An 18,698-nucleotide genomic window follows, 5' to 3' on the forward strand; every position below is an offset into this window, starting at 1 on the left:
GGGACATAAGTTTAAGGCCTCGCTCCTCAGCCCCTAGTACCTTCAAAACAAATAACAGACACCAACCTTTTTATATGTTTTATTTACTCCTTCAGTATATGTGTAACCATTCAAAAAGCCAGCTTATCTGAGAAGTTTCCTATTCAATACAACATGAATTAGAAATGAGTTACCCAACACTGTGTGACGACACACACGTACTTCAAGTCCAGAGGACATTAAGCGAAAAAAAACAAACATCTTTTCCACCTCAAACCTCACTTTTCCTTTTAACACCTCATCCCTCTCTTAACATGGTTTCACAGAACAAATGCATTTACTGGGCAAAAATAATATTCACCCTTTCATTTCCATTGTCAAAAAAGCCATTTTATTTAATCAATTAACCTAAAAGAAAACAAACATGTCCAGTAAAAAAGACAACCATAGCAATTAATAATAGGGGAAATATGAAAGGACTGTCTTCTAATCTTTAAGGGTACAAAGCCATGAAACCAGGACTTTTTATTTTAGGTGAATACACAACATGAGAGTTTGGAAACAGAAAAGAGCTTCTTTACTTAAATTAATAAACACCACACAGGCAAGTTAAAATGGTCATGCTATTGGTATACGGAAATTGAGGAAAGGGGATGTGGGCATGTGGCTCTAAATATACTAAATGTAAATATTAACAAGTATGAACAACGCCAGTGCAACCAGTTAGCAGGGACAATCCTTTTCAGTGTGGTAGTGTTGGCAGGATCTTCCCCTTTACTTCTCTTCACACCACTGGTTCTCTTTGCGTACCTGTGGACGAGAGGAGCGACAAGAAAGAGTCAACTCTCAAAGCTGTGATTCCTCACACAGGTTAGAAAGGTTTGATTTCATTTATGTTTTCTTTTCTTTTCCTTTTTTTAAATTTATCTTGAGCAACATTCCAAAGCAATCCAGTTCTCATGAGTTACACTGCCGATCAAAAGCTTTAGCACACCACTTGAACCCCTTGGAGCTGATTTAGCATGAACTGTACAGAGGGTGAAAGCAAAGCAACCTGCATGTGCAAAACATTTGTGTGAACTTCTGCAATAGCATTGGGACAAACTTTCTAAATATTTGAATGCCATTGTATACAGAACACCTCTAGTGTGTTTGTCTGCTGAGTGGATTAAATGTAGGATTTACGATTCCATGATTTGTTTTTTTCATCTTTATTAATTACACTGAGACATTTGAATTTCCGTAACAGGGAAAAGAAATCAGGTGTTCTAATACTTTTGACCGGTACAGTATATAAGACCTTTTCTGACAGACAGATGATGGATGGAATAACTACCTGGGCTTCCTCCTCCTCTGTGAAATCATTTTTGATGTTGAAAGTCTTCCTGATCTCCTCTGGGGTTTTGCCTTTGATCATGTTGGCCACCGTCTTGCAAGTGACATCTAACAGGCCTTTGATGTCCAAATAGTTGGCAGCCTAAACAGAGAAGACAACAGTGAGATGAAGAGGAGCAGAGGGAGGTGGCAGGGAGAGGAAGGCTATAAAAGGAGGGACTGACACCTTAGACTTCCAAGGGAAATATCAACACTTACAGGTTTATTAACCAACCAACCGAGAGCATTGTGTTTTGGATTCACGTTAGGCACCACAGTAAAGAGACCTAGCTAAGGAAAAACATTAATGCAGGTGTAAATGCACACAGAATGCACTGTGATCAGAATGCGATTGGATCGGTCAGACCATATCTGTAGGAGGAGGTTGTGATCAGAAGAAAGTTGAAAGGTGCTAAGGTTAAGCAAGCCCAGGAAAAGTTACAAGTAGTAGCAGTAGTGTGAAAGTCTTCCTTTGCGAAAAGATATTCAAAAATGAATGTTGTCATCCATAATATTCATTCCCTTGACCTGGGACACAGCAGCCCTGTCAAATAATTGCATATTCAGATTCAATCACACACGGGCAGAATCGAGCTAATGAGAAAGATCCTGTAGATCAGATGTCATTATCCACTTACAGTATCCAGATCACGTATTACAACCAAGTCTGAGCAGAGCAGCTGTTCATGCCACTATGATAACTCTAGTGTGTTATCATGACAACAATCTTTTCATCCTTTGCCACACAAAACCATGAGGTAAACAGCAGAAACATTAATCTTCCAGGATTGTATGCTTTCATGTTTTAAAAAACAAAAAAACAGATAACCAGACAAAAACAGCACTTGACTGAGATCACTAAACAAAACATCGCCTCCTGCTGTGTTCCAGTGAACTCACATCCTGTCATAACCTCTTGAACTTTACATACACCATTCAACGGCCACCGGCATTGCTTTGCATTCATTTTCATATGACACGGGAGCACCTGCACCTCTGCCTCTAAAGCACCTGTGCATGTAAACACATTCAAACAGCCGGGGGGGAGGTGCTGTTTAAATCCATTCAAGTGACAGACACCACGACTTGTGTTTCACTTCCTGGAAGCCCACAGCTATGGCAACACCTATTTCCTAATCTCTGCTTGGGTTACCTTTCACGTGTTCTGCCTGATTTTCCTTCACATGTTGCCCACAGAAAACTCCCTGTTGTTTTTCCACTTAAAAACATTCCTTTCAAATCCCTGCCTCTTCTGCGGCAGTCACCCAAACCACCCATCTCCCAGCTGTTGCTAAGCAACTTTTATATCTCTGTTAACAAAATGAAAACTCAGTACTTTGCCACAGTAGTGAGTTAAAAAAAACAGACTGCAGCAAAGGAGGGATCACAAAAGAAATGTGCACAAGTAGATGACAAAAGCTGGCACTAAAGCAGAGGAGAATGTCACAGTAAAGGTGATTCACAGTATATCAAATCAGGATTTCAGTGGAGTTTCATGAGTTCCTGATTTTCTGATGCTTCCTCACTGTCAACAACTTAAGGGGATAACTTGGGATCAGTTAGCTCCAAAGAGCGAGTTCAAGCAAGGCAGGGTTTTTGTTCGCCCACTGAAACTAATTCTGCTACAATCACCCTGGATTAACATTTTTGAAAAGCTCTGGTTCAAAACTGGAACACTAGTGAACAGACAGAAACGAGCAATATCCTCACTGTAGAGATGTTCTGGTTTGTCTTTGTGTTCCACAGAGCGCTCGGGCTTGTTGAATTTAAAATGTTATTAAACAGAACACTGTTTAGTGTCTGCACAGATTGATGACAGAACATTATGTGGAAAGGTTTTTGCGCCAAATTAAACCCACATCACAGACAGAATGAGTGAAATGAACATTGACATTTTTATATAAAAGAATTCTCACACAGTACTGGTTAAGAAAACATTGTTCAAATGTAATGGTTAAGGTTAGTGTCGGCTTCCTGGGAATTCATGTACAGAGCATTCAGAGTGTTCATAACCATTGATTTTTTTTTTCTTCACATTTTGTTGTCGCAGGCTTATGCTAAAACTGAAAAAAAAAAAATTCCCTCATCATCTGCACTCAATACCCCATAATTAAAGTGAAAACAGAATTTTACAAATGTTCTCAAATTTATTTTAAAAAAAAGGGAAAAAACAGAAGTATCACATAAGTATTCAGTCCCTTTGCTGTGACACTTATGCTGTAAAATTTAGCTCAGGTGCCTCCCATTTCTCTTGATCACATGTTTCTACACCTTGATTGGAGCCACCTGTGGTAAATTCAATTGATTGTACATGATTTGGAAAGGCACACACCCGTCTATATACAGATTGTGTGATGGCACAGAGGAAGCCACACATGACGCTTACAATTATTTGTCCTTCTGGAAGTTTCTCTCATCTCTACACAGGTTCTCTGGAGCTCAGCCAAGGTGGCCATCGGGATCTTGGTCATCTCTCTTACCAAGGCCCTTCTCTCTTGATCACGCAGTTTGGCAAGACAGCCAGCTTCAGGTACAGTCCAAACTTAGATTGTTCTAAACTTATTCCATTTAAGAATTACAGAGTCCACTGTGCTCTTCCTTCAACCTCATGTTTTTTGTTTTTTTTTTATTTTACCATAAGGCTGTCTGAACACTTCCTGAATACACTGTAGCTCAAACTAATGTAAATGTAATGTAATGCAAACTGTATTTACCAGAATGAGTTCAAACAAGGTGCCTTGGTCCACTTTAAGGAACTCCTGGTCCCACACAGGAATGTCATCTGTCCTCTTCTCCTTGTTCTCATCGTCCTCAGGAGGAGGAGGGTCATCTTTGTGATGAGTGCACCACTGAATCACCTGGGAAAAAAATGTGTGCAGGCAAACACAAACACAGGCAACTTTAATCAAGGTAAATAAATAATTCATCTCTACGTTTAAAACTGTGCACAAAAGGTTTAAATACCACACTAAAATTGTTCCTCTCATGTAGTATCACTGTGCGACTTCTTTCTCTTGCTTGTTTTATTCTTTTGGTTTAGAGAAATGTGTTAGATACAAAAATTCAAGGTCTCCAAATGGATTAAGAGCATTAGAATCTTAAAACCCTATTATTTAAATAACTGTATGTCTGGAATACAAGCATGAACTTGTTGAACAGACAAAGAAACAGGCCTTCAGATCCCTCTACTCCCACAAACATGATTAGTCAGTTTACTGACAGGAACAACTTAGCAAGGCCAAGAAGGAATCAAATAGCTTGTGTTTCAGTGAGTGATAGATTAACAGTAAAAAAATAATAATAATTTCAACAATGTTTTGACAAGCCACATACACACTCAGTTGTCAGTTTATTAGGTCCAACTTGTTCAAACAAAGCTGTGTGTGTGTGTGTGTTTCATCAGCACCACAAACTACACACTCCAAAAATGACTGAAGTTGAATCAACACCTCTCAAAACAGCTTCAACAAAAACTCATAAAAAAGACCAACAGATTGGCATGTGAGTGCAGAGTACATGGATTCAAAATTCAATCTGTTTTTATAGAATTTTTGACTTAAAGCAGCATCATCTCCCCTTCTTGTACAAGTCAGATGAAAAACACCCATGGCAATCACTAACTCATGCTTTTTGCTCAAGAAGGGAAAAAAACACCCAAACTACTACTGTAAGATTTATGTTGACCATAGAGGAGTTTTCTTTATTTGAACATATCATTTGTGAATGTAAATCATTATTGACAATGCTGAATTTAACAATTCAACATGAAGGAAACATGTCTAGACATGTTTGAGCCCTCAGTGGGCAAGTTTGACAGTAACAATACTTCAACAAAACAAATCTTTTTTTACATACAAGTCTGACATAGACTGTTTGTCATCATAGGTGTGTGTGTGTGTGTGTGTGTGTGTGTGTGTGTGTGTGTGTGTGTGTGTGTGTGAACATGTGTGATCATGTGTGATCATGTGTGATGTGATATGGTGTGTGTGTGTGTGTGTGTGTACTTTGTACCTTCTTGAGGATGGCAGCGTTCACATTAGGGAGGGGAACTGGGTCATCGTCTCCTTCATCATCCATTCCCAAATCTGCCAAAGAATCAATGAATGTCACACATCTGTCTGCACTGTATCTACCATGTTGTGCATTTATTTAAGTAGAATGTAACCCCTAGATTAGTGCAGGGGAAAATGCAATGGACTTGAGAGTTTATGATCATTTGAAAGTTATACCTTCTAACATGGTCTTGATGGTGACAGACTGCTTGGCTATCTCAACGTCCACCTCGAAGATTTCCCCATCCGAGCTCTGTAGTTTTATTGTGGGCATTATCTGTAGAGTGCAACAATTGGAATAAATAAATAAATACAGTAAGTTGTAGCTACATTAACACATGTGTACACACTTTGATTAGCCAACAAAATAAACTCACCATTTACAGATGACACTAATTCTACGTCTGGTTATTGCTAACGCTACAGCTATCTAACTACTTGACAACTTGTGAGTTATCCCGGAATAAACGGTTCACATAATGAATAATTAAATATCTACTGTGGTAACGATACACATGGAAGAAATGTTAACATATTCTAAGGTTACCTACGCGGGCGTTGTTATTAGCAAAATCAAATCAACAGACAAGTGGTTAGCGATAAAGCGCTACCGCTACCAACAAGCTAACCAACGATACATTTAGCTGCCTATTAACACAGGCTAACCGAGGGTAATGCTAACCAAGTAGCTGACTTGATATCAGATACCTTTCATAACTGAAACCCCTAAAGGGGATTCCTATAATGCATGAAACACCAGAGAGTGTTGTGCGTTTTGGACAACGAACAATAATCTGGGTTTAACAGTGAACTAACCGGGCAGCTAGCATTACCACGCACAATGCTAGCATATTAGCTTAACGTTGCGCTAGCGCCCTGCTACGTCAGTCAGGCCTCTTAGCAACCACAATCAGGAAAATAAATATGCAAACAAAATATAAAAATAATCGTTTTGATCTCAGTCTTCACAGGTGAACAAAATATAAAACGGCACATTCGATTTTACCGTTAATGTTTTAATTCAGATCCAGAGGTGAAAACTCCTCTGTAGTCAACAGTGGGGCCTGGCAGACGCGGAGGCACCGTAGAGCGGCTGGAAGTCTCTGGATCAACCTGGTGAGCCTGCCGCTCAGAGGCTGACGATCGCTTTGTCAGATGCTGGAGGGAAAGAAGGGGGGTGGCCGCATGAGAACAGCTTTTCCTGTTTATCTAACCCCATTTTCATTTTCTTTTTCAAAGTTTGACATGTGACGCACTAGTATGGGAAATATTTTACTTATTTATGTTTATCAAATATATACATGATCAAGTTTAGAGATGAAGCAGATTGATATTGGACTATAGTATTGCGTGGTACAAAGAATGTGCTTGATGCCCAACCCTTTTCTATTTAAGCAACAGAGGACTGTTAAATAGGTCTCAGTTATTTAAATGAAACTAACTGAGAGGTTTAGAGTGTCTCTTCACCGGGAGCGCAAACAACTGGGAAAAATCTGAAACATGAAATGGAGACACAACTAGACGCTGTTTTATACACTTACCATAAGTGTTTTATATCAAAAATTAATATGAAAAGTTACTTCAGCTATCATAAATGTAGTGCCGTAAAAATAACAATACTTCTTTCTGAAATGTAGTGGATTAGAAGTGTAAAGTACTAAACATTACGCCAGTCAATTAAAGTAGACTTCAAGTACCTCAAAATTGTATTTAAGTACAGTCATTTTGTAAATGTACTTAGTTACTTTCCATCACTGTATTTGGGATACAGTATATTAAAACTTGTCTTGTCCACTTACTTTTACAGTTTTGAAAAATAAGCTTAAAATCTGTGTGCATGATGACTGTAGTTACTGTGTTGTATAATGTAGTGATAAAGCTACCACGGAGTGGCGCTTTTTCCTCAGTGCGCATCCTTTCTAGCTGATTCTATGGGGCCTTCAAGTACTCCTCGAAAGCTGATGTTCCCAAACTTTGAGTGCAAAAGTACCATTTAACTTATTTCTACATGTTGCATCACAACTGCTTTTTTCATACATAACATACTAAAAATTTGTATTTTTCCTGCCCCATGTTATTTTGTTTTAAATGTCAAGCAGCACAGCACTTTAGCTGCAGCAGTGGACAAATGAGAGCAAGTATGCACATTAGGCATAATGCATTTCATATACTGTATGTCTGTATGACAACAAACAAACAGTAGGAAAACAGTATTATTATCCAAGCCAAAATAAATAATAAACAAATTACAAAGTAATATGTCACACATCTTTAACTCAATGTAAAGCCTGCCTTTTTTTGGCTGGTTCATTTGTGTTTCACTCATATTTACATTTATTTCTGGTAGTGCTTGAAAACTATTCTGAGGTAAAGACTATAGAATCTTATAGTCTAAACTTAATAGTAAATACTTTAGCTTTTTTGAACTTTTTCTTGATAAAAGAAACAAACAGCTATCTAGTTGACAGATAGTTCAGGTACCACTAGAGTGACACTGTCCAAGAGGAAGGCAGCCGTGAGTGTGTGCCAACCTTTCCAAAACAACACCGACTGAACTAATTCCTTAAATGTAGCACTGCCAGCCAAACTGCGGGCCAGATGGCTGACCTACTGGCTAGTTGGTGAACTGGCAGATTTCCAGGTGGTTAAATTCAAAATTAATTACAGGTCATATGTACCTAACTACAGTTGTCATCTAATTAAGGGCAAAGTTTTTCAGTATCATAAAAAGAAAACAGCACATTCACATCAAGGAGCCACCTTTGTCTTTATTATTCAAATGGTTTGGTTAATACAGACTCTGTAGTTCAGAGGGAGTCAGTGAGTTGATGTGGATGAGCACTCCATCATCTGTCAATCATATAGACCAAGCTGGGTAACTGCATAAGAAGTTTTGCTTAAAAGTTACACAGGACAAAGAAACCTTGTGTAAACCTTGCCTGATGGGGGCTTTATTTGTAATTTTAAAAAAAAAGAAAAAAAGAAAAATCAAAAAGGAAAAAACAAAATCTGTAGTGTGAAATCTTTTTCATCTTTTGACATATGATACATTTCTTTAGATTTACAAAAGTGCAAACAGATCATGTTCAGATCTCCTAAATATAATGAGCCATGGCATGTGGGATTCAAACAGCCGCATCTGAAGTAGCAAATTTTTGTCTTGGACCTTGGTGCCGTCAGTCAGCTACACAGGTACAGGATGAGGAATTTAAACATCACTGTTGTTGAACATAGTGGGAGAGATTTTCAATACAAGTCCTCAGGTCCTCAGCAATGAATATTGTAATGATTATGGCACACACCTTTTGGTCCATCCATAGACACAGAGACATTGTTTTTGCTAAATGCTTAAATAGGTCTTTGTGTGGATATACAATGTGCACTGCTGTGTAGCCCCCCCCCAGTCTCCCACCCTCCCCTTCCTCATTCATGCTGTTATCGGTTGAAGGTCATATATCATGGCAATACTGGACTTGACTGTACAAGGGTCGAAGGTCAGAGTTTACAGGAAGTAGTCTGGGGTGCGACGAGTGACATGAGGCTCCCCTCTGCGAGGCGCAGGATCAAACTGCAAGCTGGGTAGAGGAGAGAATAAAAAGCAGAAAAAACATTAGCTGTTTAGCCATTTTCAAGTCATACATATTCTAAGTATAACACATGTCAGCAGTGATATTAATATTTTGCACATAATTTGAGTTTAGCAAAGCCTATAGCTCTAGCTAATGTGAAAAAAATACTCTAAAGTCATGCAGAGCTTCAGCTTCACCAACTCTATTCATTTTTTTTTTTTTTTTTTTTTTTTTTTTAAATATACTTACAATGAGTATTTGAGGGTGTCATCTAGTTCCATGATAGCTGCTTGGTTGCCACAGCGGTAGCAGTAGTTGGGAGCACTAAATATTGTCACCACATTCCTCTCATGGCACCAGTTGTAACCCTGGGGGAAGCAGATGTATTATTCACTGGAGATGTATAATTCAGGAAAAAAGTGCTACTATAATGCAGATCTGAACTGCACACCATGTTCTTGGACACAGTATGACAGAGCTAGCTGGTGTTTTGACTGTTCGCTTTTTTGTTTTCTGGAGCAGTAGGAGTGGTTCTTGACTGTAGCTGGGAAGTTTATATATTGTAACAGCCACTTTACATAACTAACAATCATTCAGACGTCTGTACAAACATGCATGGTAACACAAACCTCCATAACCAGCTGGTGGGCACGGGACACCAGTGTGAGGCGGTTGGCGTGGTTGAAAGTCTCCGAGATGTCCTGACCGAAAGTGTAGCCGGCTCCTCGAGGAGAGATGCCCCAGCCACCGCGGTCGTCAGGGTCTGACCACAGCAGGTCACACATGGGACCCTGCGGAGGGCAAAGAGGAGGAGGAGGATGTTAGCAGGGAAACACTGACACAGCACTGCTATTGATTAACTGAACAGCTACCATCTGCAAATATAGTGAATCATGGAGAGAGGAGAATATCAACACATTACTTCCTTTGTGCTTTTTATGTATTGGTCATGATCAAGTGATAACAATTATTTTCCACCAAATCTTGTCCTTTTCTGTTAAATTCTTTATCTTTTGATATCTTTGCTTTTGAAAATTATACACACATTTCAGTATTGTCTTTACCTCATGTGGCACTTCCTGTAAACGGTCCAGTGCTCTAATGTGATCCAATGTATCTATGGATGGTGACAGGCCTCCATGAAGGCAGAAAATCTGTAAGGAGAAGAAGAAAATTTGACAAAAACATTAAATTCTATCAAAACATTAAGTCCTGTTCAGTCACTGCACAGTCTATATTCATAAATGTGAAACCAACCGACATTTGTTCTCACCTGAGAGTCTACCAAGGCAGTGAGGGGGAGGTAATCGAACAGGTCTGTGAAGTACTTCCAAACATTGGCATTACCATATTTCCTTAGGCACTCGTCATAGAAGCCATACACTTGTGTGATCTGTCTGCTCTCATGGTTCCCTCTGAGGATTGTGATGCGCTCCCGGAAGCGTACCTGAAACACGAGCAGAGGCGTTTTTTTTGGGGGGTTTTTTTGGGTGTTTTTTTTTCCTAGAAAGCCCTATCAAATTTCAGTTTAGGAATAAGTCAAATGTGTGAGGACTTTTTAAATTATTACAATACTCACCTTAAGTGCTACTAGTAAAGTGACGGTTTCTACGGAGTAGTACCCTCTGTCCACATAGTCTCCCATAAACAAATAGTTTGTGTCTGGAGATTTCCCTCCGATTTTAAACAGCTCCATAAGGTCATGGAACTGGCCGTGCACGTCGCCACACACCGTCACAGGACATCTCACCTCCTGGACATTTGACTCCTTGGTGAGGATCTCTTTAGCCTAAAAAAACCAACACACACACATTTAACTGTGGTTCATGGATTGAAAAATAAAGAAAATAAAAAAAAACATTTTAAGTGAGAAATACCAAAACTCATACAACCAAACCCAAAGAAGCTTAAAACATCACAAAAGTCAAGATGGTCCATTTTTATAAAATATGATCATACTCATAATCCTGATGGCTATTTAGATATCAATAATTTTTTTTTTAATCAATAACTTGCCATTTTACTTGTATACCATTTTCCCCAATTTATGTAATGTGTTCTGCTTTACTGTGTTCTGCTAATTCAAATGCAGGAAAATCCATGTGAGCCTGCACTGCAATCACATGCTCTATACACTGTAATTTTCTATCTCATTCTTTGTTCTCCATCTTTATTTCAGGAACAGACAATTTCCTGCCAGCCTCTCTGCACAATTTCCACATCGCTCTCCAGTGGGGTCTACATTAAGATGCTACACAGTGATTACAACACAACCCCCAACATCACCACCATAATCTCTCCAAGGAAATAAACCCTGGTATGTGTTTGTGTGTCTAGTTTTCTGTGGGCCTGCCTTGCAACACTTGGAAAGACAGCTCTGGTTGCACTGCAACATTTCCTAAAAATCAATTAGTGTGATGCTTCAAACGCCAAGGAGTGGAGAGTGGAGAACAGTTGCTGGTGTTTCTGGATGAAACACTTGGTTTACTCTGATTATTACTTTAGGAAGACTCAGCTCTAGTTAGGAGAGCTGTGGCAGAACAGTCAGCCACTGCATGGAAAAGTCAATCTGGACTAAAAAGAATTGTATGACTCAGTATGTGGCCTACAGCCCTACTGTTTTTAGAGGAAACACTTAGTTACTGTTGTCAGCTGATTCAATGCAAACATGGGGACAGTCACACACTGATGGAACACTCAAAATATTTAGAGGATTTTCTTCCACGGGTCAGCTGATGCGGGATAAAAATAGGCTAGAAGTCACCATTTGGCTTTGTTTAAACAACCACCTTTGTGTGAAAAGTGACAGATTCTCCTTTTTTTTTTTTTTTTTTTTTTTTTTTTACATATGCAGTTCTAAGCTTAGCTAGCTTTTAACTAGAGTTGCTCTGATTCTAGTATCAGAAATGCTTCCGATACATCCTAAAACAGGATATCAGGAATCAGTGTGTATGCCAGTCTATGCACCAATCTGATTCCAGTCATGTATTGATAAAAATAAAATAATTGATTGCACCTCTGTTTGATTTAAAAAGGAACACAAACATTCTGTTAATAATTTTCAATAAGCAGCTGCCTCATGATTGTGCAGCCTTTACCAGTACTGATTAAAACAAAGCTAAAAATAGGGGAAAGCTTTAAAAAGTACTAATACTAAATCTGGAGACCCACAACAACGCCTATTCCTGGAATCAGTGCAGCTTGGCAGGCCGGTCCGACTAAGGGGGTCGGTCAACTGGATGAGCTCTTTTAAGAAGCTTGGGAGCGAACAAAGCTCAGCCAGAGAGAGAAATGCTCTGAGCTGAATGATCACCAGACATGTCTGACTTCCTGAGCCGTGTGAGAGCAAAAAGAGAGACATATGGAAACGGGGAGAGCAAGGGTTAAGAATCACACCAGCTTTTTATACTCCAGCCATTTTCAAGCGTTTACTGATATGTGATTCTAGAGAAAAGGTCACTGTCCAGCCACAATAGGCAGGGGTTGTTGAGTTCTGTGTGGTTCATATAATTGTTATCACATAACAGGCTCGTTGAAAGCAACTGCCGATTTGGTTTGGGCAAGCACGTGCCTCCTTCCATCTAAATGCCTGGTGTGTTGTTAGTGGGAACATTTTGAGCAGCCACTGACGTTTCACATCGATCCATTTCAAAAAATAGAATGTGACCAGGGGGAGAGAGACAGGGAATTGACAGTGACAGAGTGCTGAAGTTGGCCTGTCACCGCCGGCAGATGGGACAGAGAGAGACAGACCCACAGTGACCAGGACAGGACTGCAGCACTGCACAATGCTGACCTATATTACAAACAGATACGTACACACCCTCCATGTGCCTATACTACCATGTGGCAGGAGGCCTTTCATGACTGGACTCTGGGTGACAGATTGACCAAGGCTTTGAACTCTAAAGCAATTGACTCACTAATCCAGAGAGAATATTCCACATGCCTGTATTAAAGTGGAACAGCAATATATTTTTCATCCGCCCCTTTCCTCCCTTCCTAATTACTGTGAATGAGATGAGGGGAAATTAACAAATACAAGCAGAAAAAATGCATTTTAAGTGGATCAGGTCAGTCTGTCTGTGATCCTCCTATTTACTGTTCTAAACCTTCAGCTGTCTGCATTAAGTATTACTTGGGTTGAATTGGAATGAGCATTAAATGTGGCAAATATAAAAATAAAATAAAAAATAAAAAACGTTAAAAATGGTAGACAGTGGGTAGAGTGAGTAGAGTTACCCAATCCAAGACAATATAATTTAAAATGCCATCTCTCCCCCCCAATTCATTAGGACATCCTCTAAAATTTACTTTGCCAGTGTATGACTCTATATGACTCTGTAATTTCTCTTTAATTTATTTCTGTGAAGTTTTTACCCTCTTAATTCTCCACCTAGTCAAGAGACTTTTTTCATCTTTAATGAAAACTCCACAGATGTAAATAAATAAACCTCATTGTTGCTGTTGTAGTCAGTGGTTCCAGTTACAAGTTGACATCCTAATCAAAATCTATCACCTGCACCTTATTGTAAAAATATCTTGTAAAAAGCCTAAAATGCCATTTCATTTCATGATCATGTAACAAAACATTGCAAGAAAAACAGGACAGTAAACGAAAAATAAAAACAGAGCTAAGTTATAGTGGATCAAATATTACATAAACCTAATGCAATGTGACCTGCTTCTTCTGGCACCAGGGCAACGTCTTCATAACTCACTATTTAAGCTTGGATTTAGTGATAACCTCAAAACCATTTATTCACGAGGCGACGAGTCACAGCTTGTACCATGGATGACAGCCCAGTGGTGAATGAAAAGATGACGGTAGAGATGACGTAAGCACCTCTCCCAAAGTACTCTGTAGCAGAACCGACCACATAGGGGCTGTAGGGAGGGAACCTCGGCCCAGATTACAGCCCTGCCCAAGACATTAGATGCCACACAGTCAACAAACTGCTTAGTCGAGTGCTGAGAACTGAAGTCAGCGTTTTTCCCGGCTGCCGCAATATAATCCCATTAAAGTGAGATAACACAGCCAAAGGTTCTCCTGGAGACAACTTAGGGCAAATTAAGCTTGACGACTAGGCAAAACTACAACTACAAACGATGACCTCACTCAATAAGTTTATAGTGGTTAGAGGTTAAGCATCTTCCTGACAACAGCACTATAATCAGAGTGGAAATCAGCACCATGAGCAGCTAAATGATGGCAAACTGTCAGTGTTGTCAGCTTTTCTACCATGAGTGTGTGAGTTTTGCTGAGATGCCAACAACCTTTTAATCAGCATCAGACATTTTGACTCAAGTGTGATCACGAGGATCACCGTGTTGCTGCATACTAATTGCTAACTGCTAATTTCTGTAAGTACAATAGTGACATCAATTAGCAAACAAAGCTTTATTTACTGCCATGACAAGCTGCATCAAACTAGTTTGAACATAGACAAAGGTCATACAAAAGACTTCACTCAGTGAGCTGGCCAAATATCACCACATGACCTAATGATTACATCACTTCAGATGATGTCATGTGATATTTATATTTGACAATGAACTTGGGTGAAATAAGAATTTCCTCAGCTTTCATAAGGAAATTTCCTATTTACATTACTGTACCATTTTGCCTTTTATTTCTCTTCCGTGTACAGCACTTTGTAATCTCCACTTGTAGATGATTTAAACTAACACAAGACAAATGAATTGGATCCAGCCTAAATTGTCAGTAAACAATGCCTCATAAGCGTATCAAATGAGCAAAGACATAAACAGCACAGGGTTTGACCCTTAAAAGACAGAAACAATGTTTGAATGGTTATGTAACTCTCAAAAGGTTTATTTTTGAATAGAGAGAAAAAAAAAAAAACAGGTCATGAAAAGGATATGTCTCTATCTGAAGCATATGTTGTGCATCTAATTAAATTTACTGTGTAACTGGCAAGGACATAAAACCCATTTCCAGTGAACCGAGCATTGTCTGCAGTCACCTAATTTCAACCTGTCAACCAGATCACACTATTAACTGATCAAACAGATGACATCACAACTCTGTATCCAAACAATATTTGCAAAATACATCAAGAGCCTTGAGAGAAGGAAATACTGCAATGCTGACAAACTGGAAAATGTGCATCCGATTAACAGGATAAAGCTTATAGGTTTTCCCTTGTCCCTGTGCTCTGGACACCAGACAGGAACTCTGGTATGTTCTGCCTTTTTGGAGACAGCTGGAAAGAAGAAATGAAAAGACTGAGGACAGATTGCACAGCACATCTCATTCCTCCACACCCCCATACAGCCCAAAACAGAGACAGCCGTTCTCTGAGTCACAATGAACACTGTTATCCTGAGTCATACACTCTGATCCCCTTAGCAACAAAAGCTTTGATAGTGTTAGTGATGCAACTCACAATCATATCCTCTCCTATTTTTAAATCGGGGAGGATGTTGTGTAGGTACATTCTGCTGAAGATATTAAGAGAATTCACAGAGGGTGGGTGGATAAATGCAGGTAGACAGTAGTTTGGAGCAGCTGAGTTCATATACGCTGTGACAATGATAGAGCCTCAGGGTGAGGAAACCACGCAGCTTTCCTTTTTCCTCTCGACTACTTTTATGGCATCTTTGCTGCATTAGGGAGGAAACAAGAGAGCAAGAGGAAAGAAAAACAAAACATTTGTGTAGCTTGTTGACTGTGCTCATTTTTCATCATATTTATAACTAAGAACTGTTCAAAGGGCTCCCTAGTCAATCTGTTTTTTCTCAATCATCAAAGAAAGATTAGCAGAGCCAAATACATGCTGACAGCTTAACTAGTTTAACTTCTTGAGTTTACACAGGACTGTCACAGCATGGTCTACCACCACCACCACTACCACCACCACCACCCTGCCCCATGGAGATGGCTCACGTCCCAGTTTGGGTTCTCAACCCATGGTGAAAAAAGGGGCTAAATAATGCATTTGGAAACTACTGGAACTGGCCTTATCAAAGCTGGGAGAAAAAAGAAAACAAATGCTGGGATTAACAAGCCCCTTGAGAATAGTGTGCCCTTAACCTTCAGTGAATAGCACTCCAAACATGGTAGTGGGTCTAGTTTTTGTGTCCTTTTAAGAGCTGGGAGGGATACAGCTGCAGTATAGAATGAAAAAACACTACAGGCAACAAAAAAAAAAGTCCAAATGTAGTCTCTGTTATCATGGTTAAATCTAACAGTAAATACGAATTTAAAGAAAACCAAGATACCAGAAAACTAAACTGTCAACCATGACTTCTAACACTGACATCCAATAATCAGAGACAGAGGTGTCAATTACTCCAGCAGTAGAAGCCTAGTAGAAGTCTGCAGCATTGGTTGGATGCTTACCAGCCAAAGGAGGAGCAGAGCAAAAATATCATGGTTACTGAAAATAATGGTAATGGTTTGTATTCAGTTTGTAGTTTGCATGAATAACTATAGAAGTTAAATAAAATAAAGGTCACCATCAAAGCCACGATGTGCTGACAACAACTCTGTGACCATACAAATGGCAGTGTCAGAGGGAAAGTCTAGAAGTCTAATAAGCTGTCTGTTTGGTGGTCCACTTTGTTTTCAGTCACAAAGTTACACTTGTCTCTGTGCTTCCCTGAGTAAATGACCCATGGAACAATGTCCTGGAAAAGTGACCCAGAAAACGGAGCAGAGGTATAATAAGGGGTCAGAGGTGAGATTTGCCACACTCATGATATATCTTTGACCAATGAAGTCATGTTTTAGGTTTGATAATTGACTACTTTATGGCCTAGTAAACACATCTGCCTCACTAATTATTGGCTTTACAAGTAAATGTGAAGCTAGATGAGGAACAAGGGGTCAGAGGTTTATTGCAACTTTCTTGACAACCTGTAAGAAATGCAGAGTAATCATACATAACATAGATGAAAAATTAGTGAATGGTACTGTAAATGTACTGTAAAAGTCAACCTGCCTCTCCATGGCTTCAATTTTTTTTTCCAATAAGTGCTTCTTTGCTGGAAACTTTCACTTATCTCTTTTCTTTTCTACCACGTACCTGTTTACATACATACAACATGAGGTATAGTTACAGTACTAAGTAAGCAGTCAGTCACTACACGTACAACGTTAAGCTGAGTTTTACTGCCACATCTAGCTAAAAGAGATGCTACAGGTCAGTGACAGCCTGAATGAGGAGGGCTGTAGATGTGGTATGTGACTTGAATTCACAGTATGGCTGACCCTGTCTGGCTGGTAAACCCTCAGTAAGCGACGACATGTGCTTGTAATTCACAATTTCCAGACATTTCTAACAGGCAACGGCCCAAATGCCCTAAAAAGAGAAGGCTAGCCGCTCATAATGATAATGACAAATATACGCACAGCGCAGTGAAATGTACACTATAGACGCCATTTTAAGAATGTCTGGAAGGCGGCGGTAAGGAGACAGAAGACGTTGACAGTTATTTAGGGTTGGGGGGGGGGGGGGGGTCATTTTTGTTTTTAAATATCTTACCTTTTCACATAGTGTTTTCACTTGTCCCTCCGACAGCTGCTTGCATTCGTTGAGCTGCTCGATCCACTGATCAATTTCTTTTGTAAACGCCTTTTCGTCCATTTCTGTGTGTTTTTCGGGGTCGCCGCAGTTTTGTTTGCCGGAACGTTAGTTTACTTCGTTGAGGACACGACTGCCTCGGATGTTCTTCTCTTTTCCGGAGCTTACAAAGCGGCCACAGAAGGTGCTAATTGCTCTCTTATTAGAGGAGGCATGGACCTCTGGCTGCCAGATCGCTATGATTTGACTGAATTGAAACTGAAGAGAGGGAGGGAGAGACGTCAGTTTGTGATCCACCCTAGAATTGAGTTTGTGTCGAGTTACCCCGCAATAAAACGTCACACTTCCGGTTCGTAGTTTCTTAATAAAAGCATTACCGCGCACTGTGATTAAAAAGGCCCCAAAATGAATGATTAAAGAGACCCTCCAGGCATGTTTGAAGATGTATAAAATATTCTGCATTGAATCATTTTCTTTTAGGGTTGAAAAAAGATCCAGATTCCACATAATACCTGAAAAATGCAGGTACTGACATATTGACATCAGTTTCCTCAGCAGTAGCTAGAGTAAGCCCTGCTTACTTTGTTGGTCTATCAGTGGCGAAAATCATTTGTTTGTTTGTTTTTTTATTTGTTTTTCCCTATTACTCTCTCTCTCTTTAACCTAGAGATTAATCATTGTATGTTTGTTGAATACTATTGCAAAATTGTAAGTCTATAATGGTTTGGAGAGGAAATGAGCTGATTCTTTAGAGGTTTTAGATTTTTTAAAACATCTTTCAAATAAATTTCTGTATGCAGAATGAGAAAATATGCTAAAATACCTTAATTGAAACTTTTTGTAGCAAAATTTACGGCCCAGTGGGAAAGACGTTACATCCGGTTTAAATCTGGTTGAATGTGTTCAGCTTGACGTAATATCAAAGCGCCGCCCGACGCAAATAGCAATCGGAGACCAATGACGGCAACTCTGTCATTGGTTCAGCGAGCTGCTTCCTCTGCAGTTTTATTGGCCCGCCGTTTAATAGAGAAGTTACTAACACACACCAGAGAGAATACATCATCGCTCCCCTGGAAGCATGTTGTGAATTTTATGGTTTCGCCATGATGTCACTGTTATACACCGAGCCAAGCCCGCATTAGGTAAACAAAACAAAAGGCAACAAGTACCTGTCA

At 39.5% G+C, this 18,698-nt stretch overlaps 2 protein-coding genes and 1 long non-coding RNA gene across 3 annotated transcripts; 1 reads left to right on the top strand and 2 right to left on the bottom strand.

The window, feature by feature from the left end:
* Positions 1-65: 65 nt before the first annotated feature.
* skp1 (S-phase kinase-associated protein 1) lies at positions 66-6,571 on the bottom strand. Its single transcript, XM_056397998.1, has 6 exons — positions 6,412-6,571; positions 5,583-5,682; positions 5,365-5,438; positions 4,068-4,211; positions 1,316-1,456; positions 66-789 (listed from the first exon to the last, which is right to left on the bottom strand). Exons 2-6 carry the CDS (start codon positions 5,677-5,679, stop codon positions 754-756), a joined length of 492 nt encoding a protein of 163 aa, XP_056253973.1. The 5' UTR covers positions 5,680-5,682; positions 6,412-6,571; the 3' UTR covers positions 66-753.
* LOC130182831 (uncharacterized) lies at positions 4,144-11,300 on the top strand. The gene is made up of 2 exons (XR_008829752.1): positions 4,144-4,263; positions 11,154-11,300. It is a non-coding gene; the product is annotated as an uncharacterized LOC130182831 (long non-coding RNA).
* Positions 8,154-17,806, bottom strand: ppp2cab (protein phosphatase 2 catalytic subunit alpha b). Its single transcript, XM_056397997.1, has 7 exons — positions 17,485-17,806; positions 10,554-10,763; positions 10,248-10,421; positions 10,039-10,128; positions 9,604-9,765; positions 9,224-9,342; positions 8,154-8,980 (listed from the first exon to the last, which is right to left on the bottom strand). The coding sequence occupies exons 1-7, from the start codon at positions 17,584-17,586 to the stop codon at positions 8,908-8,910; spliced, it is 930 nt and encodes a 309-aa protein (XP_056253972.1). The 5' UTR covers positions 17,587-17,806; the 3' UTR covers positions 8,154-8,907.
* Positions 17,807-18,698: the final 892 nt, after the last annotated feature.

The sequence above is a fragment of the Seriola aureovittata genome, chromosome 15, assembly GCF_021018895.1.
Source record: "Seriola aureovittata isolate HTS-2021-v1 ecotype China chromosome 15, ASM2101889v1, whole genome shotgun sequence".
Lineage (NCBI taxonomy): Eukaryota > Metazoa > Chordata > Actinopteri > Carangiformes > Carangidae > Seriola > Seriola aureovittata.